This window comes from Solea solea, chromosome 6, assembly GCF_958295425.1.
Source record: "Solea solea chromosome 6, fSolSol10.1, whole genome shotgun sequence".
In the NCBI taxonomy this organism is placed as follows: domain Eukaryota; kingdom Metazoa; phylum Chordata; class Actinopteri; order Pleuronectiformes; family Soleidae; genus Solea; species Solea solea.
The window spans coordinates 14,315,178-14,321,177 of NC_081139.1; the positions used below are offsets into that span (position 1 = coordinate 14,315,178).

General features: G+C 43.5%; 1 protein-coding gene across 4 annotated transcripts in view; it reads right to left on the reverse strand.

Annotated features, from left to right (window-relative positions):
• The window catches only part of iqsec1b (IQ motif and Sec7 domain ArfGEF 1b), a 159,691-nt gene extending 154,165 nt beyond the window's left edge, over nt 1–5,526 (reverse strand). For 3 of the 4 annotated variants that reach the window (XM_058631294.1, XM_058631293.1, XM_058631291.1), the window contains exon 1: nt 4,875–5,526. In XM_058631294.1, the coding sequence (XP_058487277.1) occupies nt 4,875–5,164 (290 nt within the window). In that variant the 5' untranslated portion in view covers nt 5,165–5,526. The remainder of the gene's footprint in view (nt 1–4,874) is intronic. The other variant, XM_058631301.1, reaches the window with a different exon arrangement.
• Between the last annotated feature and the right edge of the window lie 474 nt (nt 5,527–6,000).

The following is a 6,000-nucleotide window of genomic DNA, read 5'->3' on the forward strand; positions in this document are numbered from 1 at the left end:
TTTACTTCTAAATTGGCTGCACTTTCTTAACTCTGCTGACCAGTGAGCTGTTAATGCGTCTCCTGCTGCGCGGCACACAAACATGGAGACCCAAATGTATGAAATATACAGAAAAGCAGCTCTGTAAATACCTAAAAGTGTCTATTCTTCGCTTCAGTGAGTGCATCTAAAGTGATGAAGAGCCTCAGCACCAAGGTTTTAGCAATCCAAACACTGCAGTGGACTATGGAGTATATCAGATTTTACCATTCAATTAATCCCATGTAAGTGAGTGGACACTCCTTGGGTAGACAATGGAACCTAATGTGATTGAGTGATTGAGAGAGAGATTGCAGCATCTCCAATTCAACTCCACGGTCTTCATAAATCAAGGCACTAACCTTAAGTATATCTAAAAGGCTTATTCTAAGGCTATTAAAACCAGATGACTTTTGTTTTCAATTGCACACGATGGACGATGTTTAATTTCTACCAATAAACCCTTGACCCAGGTTCCCTCACGACTCATAACATTTGTGTCTGCTGCTTGATTGATGAGGTCGCTGGGATTATCCATCGCATACAATAAATAATAAGTTCTTAACCATAGCAAGCGTTAACTCCTATCAGTGTCCGAGCCAAGTGGCTGCGCTGAGGATGCTCCAGTTCTAGTAGTAGCAGCAGCAGCAGCAGCAAAAACTGCTTTGCTACAGCAGCCAAACATGCTGCGGCCCCTCATATTTAAATGAGATAGTCCGCCATGATGACTGGAAAGTAAACCAACGCTGCAAAAAAATCTAACATAATTGCCTGGTTCATCATCATTAGAGAACATTTGGGAAGCAGAAAATGCCAGCACACGTCCTCCTTATGTGACACCCTTTATAAATGCAATCTCTTTGGACCAATGAACTACAATATCATGATGTGGACTCCGTATGATTATAATAATTAGGCCAATAGTGCTGTGGCCCTGTGATTAAATGTAGTCACAATGTGTTCATAAGGTTACCCGAACCTTAATGACACCGAAAACCTGAGGTCAGGTAGTATTGTCCTCGGTTTCTGAAGCTGCCACATAGAGTCTGCTGTGGTCTCTGTAATTAAAGGGAAACAGAAGAATAGAAAGCACACACGTGTGGGTAAACGTGTATCCAACTGTCCTTGGCCACCTCACATGATGTGTTCAACCAGCAGTTTCTACTTAGTGAGATTTGATGTCGCTGACTCACATCTTGTTCAGACCACGTGTATGTTGTCAATTTTAGAACGAAAATATGTGCTATTTGTGCTTTATTTAGCTTGTTATTCTGCACTTATCAAGTCTGTCTGTACATGTGCCCAAAACAAGGCATTACACCAAAGTACACAGAGAACAGCGGCACACACAGTCTGCTCTTTCAGCTGGTGGTGGGAACAACATGCTCTCATTAAAAAGAACAGTTGACTCGGTCCAACTGACCACACACTCCATCTCAGCTGTGTGTGTGTGTGTCTGTGCAAAGCCAAGTGATTTTAACAAAAACAAATATGCCCTTGTTTAATAACCACATGTTTCATCACTCAGGTATTAAAGGACAAGTAACCCTGAAACACAAGCACTCGTCCTCTGCCCCCGCACTGATAACTATTTATAGCCCCATACAAATGATGAGTGAGCAAATATGGTAATGATGTCATAGGTTAAAAAGGCCAGGCAGCATTGCACTCAGCACAAATAAACAGAAGCAGGTTTTAGCTGCAGGTGGAGCTGTCCTGAGGAAAGGTTCTTTTTTTTGTGAAGGTACATTCAGCAAAGGCAGCAGCGTAACTGGCAGCATCATCAAAATATCTGGTTGTTCACTTTGACAGTATGAATTTATCAAATGTGACTGTTTATTCCTCCTCCCTCTTTGTTGAAGGTTATTTAAGAATCCAGTTCGGCTGACTCAACCAGTCATAATACAAACTCGTGTAATGTTGTGTAAGGCCTGTGATGACGTCATCATGTGATCTCAGCTTCAGGTCACAGTGACACATACACAAATGTAGACATGGTGAAACCACCTTAGATTCATTTACATCCGGTGTGAACAACGTGCACAAAACAAATCCACTTACTGAGGCAAAGCAAACGGACAGTGTGGCTTTTGCTTCGAGGTCAACTTAAGTAGACTTTACACAGCCGAGTCACAGCCGTAACCACAACAGTTGTGGCTGTCACTTGGCTGTTTTCAAAGTGAGCCAAGATCGAGGAGACCCCGATATTAGCCAGTACTTTAAAGTAATAAGTTGCAATTTATTTATTTTTTTAAATAAAATAAAACACTTGCACACTTGCATTCAATCTGTGCCACCAGAAATGTTTGGCTGCATGTGAACATCCACACAGGGAGCCATAGCAGTTGGCAACGTTTAGTGATGGAGGCAGAAACTATGAATTGGCCTTACGCAAAGTAACCAAGATGAAACTGAACATGGAGCTTAAAAAAAAAAAGAAATGTGTTAAAGTTATTTTCTGAGAATCATTTTAGAGCACTTTCACACCAGAGCTGTTTGGTCTGCTTTAAACGGACCAGAGTTGGTTTCCTCAGCGAGGCGGCGTGTGAGAGCTCATCCGCATTCTGCTGTGGACCAAACAAGCAAACTCTGGTCCGCCTGAAAACGTCAGTCTCCGTTCGCTTTCAAGAGAAGAGCTGGGTTTGCTTACAGTAGGAAGTGCAAAACGGACAATCTAGCAAACCAAAGAGAGGAAGTGAACCAAAGAGAGGAAGTGAGGATAGCTCGCCCGCCTCGCCTGCTGCTCATACTGGTCAGTGTCTTGTGAAAACCCATTTAGGTTTAAACATCAGAGTGAAAACAGAAACCCCAAGACTGCATTCATTTGGTGTAGCTCCATTGTTTGTATTTGTGGTGAACAATCCTAACTGTGTGGCGTTGTCCGCGCGGTTTGGTTGAACTGGACTATGACTGGATGACAAAACATGAGCCTTGGTTCAGACTTGAAAACACCCAAAGATGCTGTCCACTTTAGGAACCTGGTCTACACTGTAGTGACCTAAAGGCAGGATACTGTATCTCAGTGTCTGCTGCGCTTCATTTTTCAATCTTCATTCCATCTCCTTTCGCTATGACTGAATCACTGGAGTGCAGCATTATTAAAGGCATTTAATTCACTGTGAACATTCAGACCATTTTTCATTTGAGTTTCCAGCTACTCTATCAAAATTAGAGCTGTAACAGTTGACTGACAAAAAATTAATTGCCAGCCATTTTGATAGTGGATTAATTGTTAATGTCATTTATCAAACAAATGCTTTTCTGGTTCCCTGTTCCCCTTCCTTATTTCCTATGAAACTTGATTGGGTAGCCTGTATGACAGCCTAAACAATTATTAATAGTCATCATGATAATAATGATGACAAAACTATAAAGGAGATTGTTGAGTGCAGCCCACTCCCTTTAGAAGTCACACTGATCCTGGACTGCATCCTGTGTATCTAAAATACGTGATCTGAAAATGTTCTCAGTGATCTAAAGACAGAGGAGGGGAAAACACATGATTTATTCTAAAAGAGAGGGATTTTTCCATGAGAGTAAATAGAAACCATGCAAGATCACCCAGGGTGTCGTCTTCACAGACTGACTGCTCAGTAGCAGAGCACTGGCTGCCATTTTTGATTTCACATGGCTTCTATTGACTTTAATCGAAAATACATGTTTCTGTGAAAATATCCCTCGCACAGCTGACTGACATCCTCTTTCTGCACCAAGATGTCCTTCCATCCAGTGAGTTTGTGTTTTCAACACTTTTTGCACACATTATATAAACATATCAGTCCCTGAAATGTCTGATTTCTGCACAGAAACCATGCAAGACCTAACCCTAACCCAGATTAGTCATGACTTTGTGCTATTTATTAATATTTTAGGATTAGCACTTCTATAAAAGGTCTATGAAATGACACACAATACTGGTAAAAGATCAGTAAATCAGACTCATTTGCATCAATAAAAGCAGAGAAAATCTGAAAATCCTCTATTGAAATATCTGCTAATCAATATCTTATTGTAAATGAATGTGTACTTTGTTCAGACACTACACTTCCACTTCCACTACACCCATGCTGTGCAGTGGTGGTGACCTAAGAAAGTGCAAAGCCTCTTAAAAGCAGTGAGCAAACCTGGAATTGTGCCCAAATAACGACAAAAATACCACATGGTGCCTTCAAACTCCGCAAATGAATTCACTCTGCACTTTTCAAGCTAAAATAATTATCCAACAGTCTGTGAAGACATGTCTTGGTCTTTGATTAACTCTCGCGGCAGCGTTGATGAGCTGATTCTGCGCCTTTTTTCAATTTAAAAATCACAGCCACCGCGGTGGTGGGGAAAATAAGGGAAACGCTGTCGTGCACACGCCGACTCCACATCCCATCATCACTCACTGGCAACATCTTGCAAACACAGATGGTGGAAAAGGAAAAAGAACTCAAGCAGAGCACCAAAGACGCGTGAACTGACAGGCATGTCCACGGCTAGCATACAAAACACAGTCACGCCCACTGAGCCGGACTGACTCTACTCTGATACCGCTCCAAATCCCCTCACTATAAACACCCATGCTGTTGTACAGTAGAAACTGTGCGCCTTTTAATCTGATCCATATTACGCAATACGCGTATAAATGTGCGTAGCCTGTGTGTGCGCGTGAAATAATCTCCGGACCATGTACAAATGACAAGGACCATTGACGAACAGGAGCATGACAGTGAGGTGGACATTTGGTTCCAGCTGATAGGGATAAATGTCCACGCAGACGTGTCTCTCCAGGCCCTGGAGCAAACAATCTGGTGACACAGTAAACTTTGGCATGCGCTAAAACACACGCTGACACTGAGAGACACGCAACTTACTTTTCCTGCATGACATTCTCCTTGATGGCTCCCAGGCTGGAGTGGTTCCCCTGCTGCTGCAGCTGGAGTCTGCAGGTGGCCAGGTGCCGCTGGTGTTGATCTTTCAGACACACGTTTTCAGCGCACAGATCCGTCACCTGGAGCTCCAGCTCCTCGATGCGGACCCTCTGCTTCTCCAGCAGCTCCTGTTGGGTCTCAATGATCTTGTTTAGCTCCTGTAGGTACTCCGCCGCCTTGCTGGGGTTCTCCGCCGGGTTCTCCATCTCGTGAAAGCTCCGCTGTCCGTCCATGAAGAAGATATCCTCGCGCGCGCGAGGGGAAGCAAACAGCCCTCTCTCCCTCTTACTCTCTATCCTTTGCTCTCCCACTCGCACGAACAAACAAGCAAACAAACAAACAAACAAACGCAGGATCAGTAGTAGAAACAGTGAGCGCTGTCAAATCAACGCATCCCCCTTCGCTCCGACATGGCTGTTGTGTAAGTGTAGTGGCAGCAGCTTTACTGTGAACTTGTCGCGCTGCTCTGCGCACGCCTCTGCCGCCGCCGCGTCCACAAGCTCCGCAACGCCAACAACCAAAGTATAAGCTCCAGCCGCTCGATCCTCACACTGGAGCAGCAGCCGTTAACTCTTTCGTGACTGGAGTGGTCGAGTCCACGCTTCACTCACCGTGGCGCTCCCGGGAGACGCGCGCGCGCCCATACTCACAGGTGCGTGCGTGCGTGCGTGCATGTGCCATGCGCATCTGCTCAACAGGTTTGTGTTGTTGTTGTTGGTGTTGCTGTAGTTTATGGTTTGTTTTCATTGATCCATTATGAATAAATAAATAAATAAATAAATAAATAAATAAATAAATAAATAAATACATAGGGAGACCCGGGATGGTTTAAATGAAGGGACAGTTGTAACAGCAGCGTCACTTTCACCAATAAGGCGTAACATAAGAGTCATGTGATCAATTCCATGTGTAACCACGCCCTCCCCGACCTTGCATGTGGATTCAATTTGCATTGCTCTGTGAAGACGCTAAAAAAAACAACAACAATCTTCAGGTAAGAAATTAATATTGGACCAAATCTATATTTGATAAGTGTATTTTTGATCACTTGTATTAGAATACATGGAGG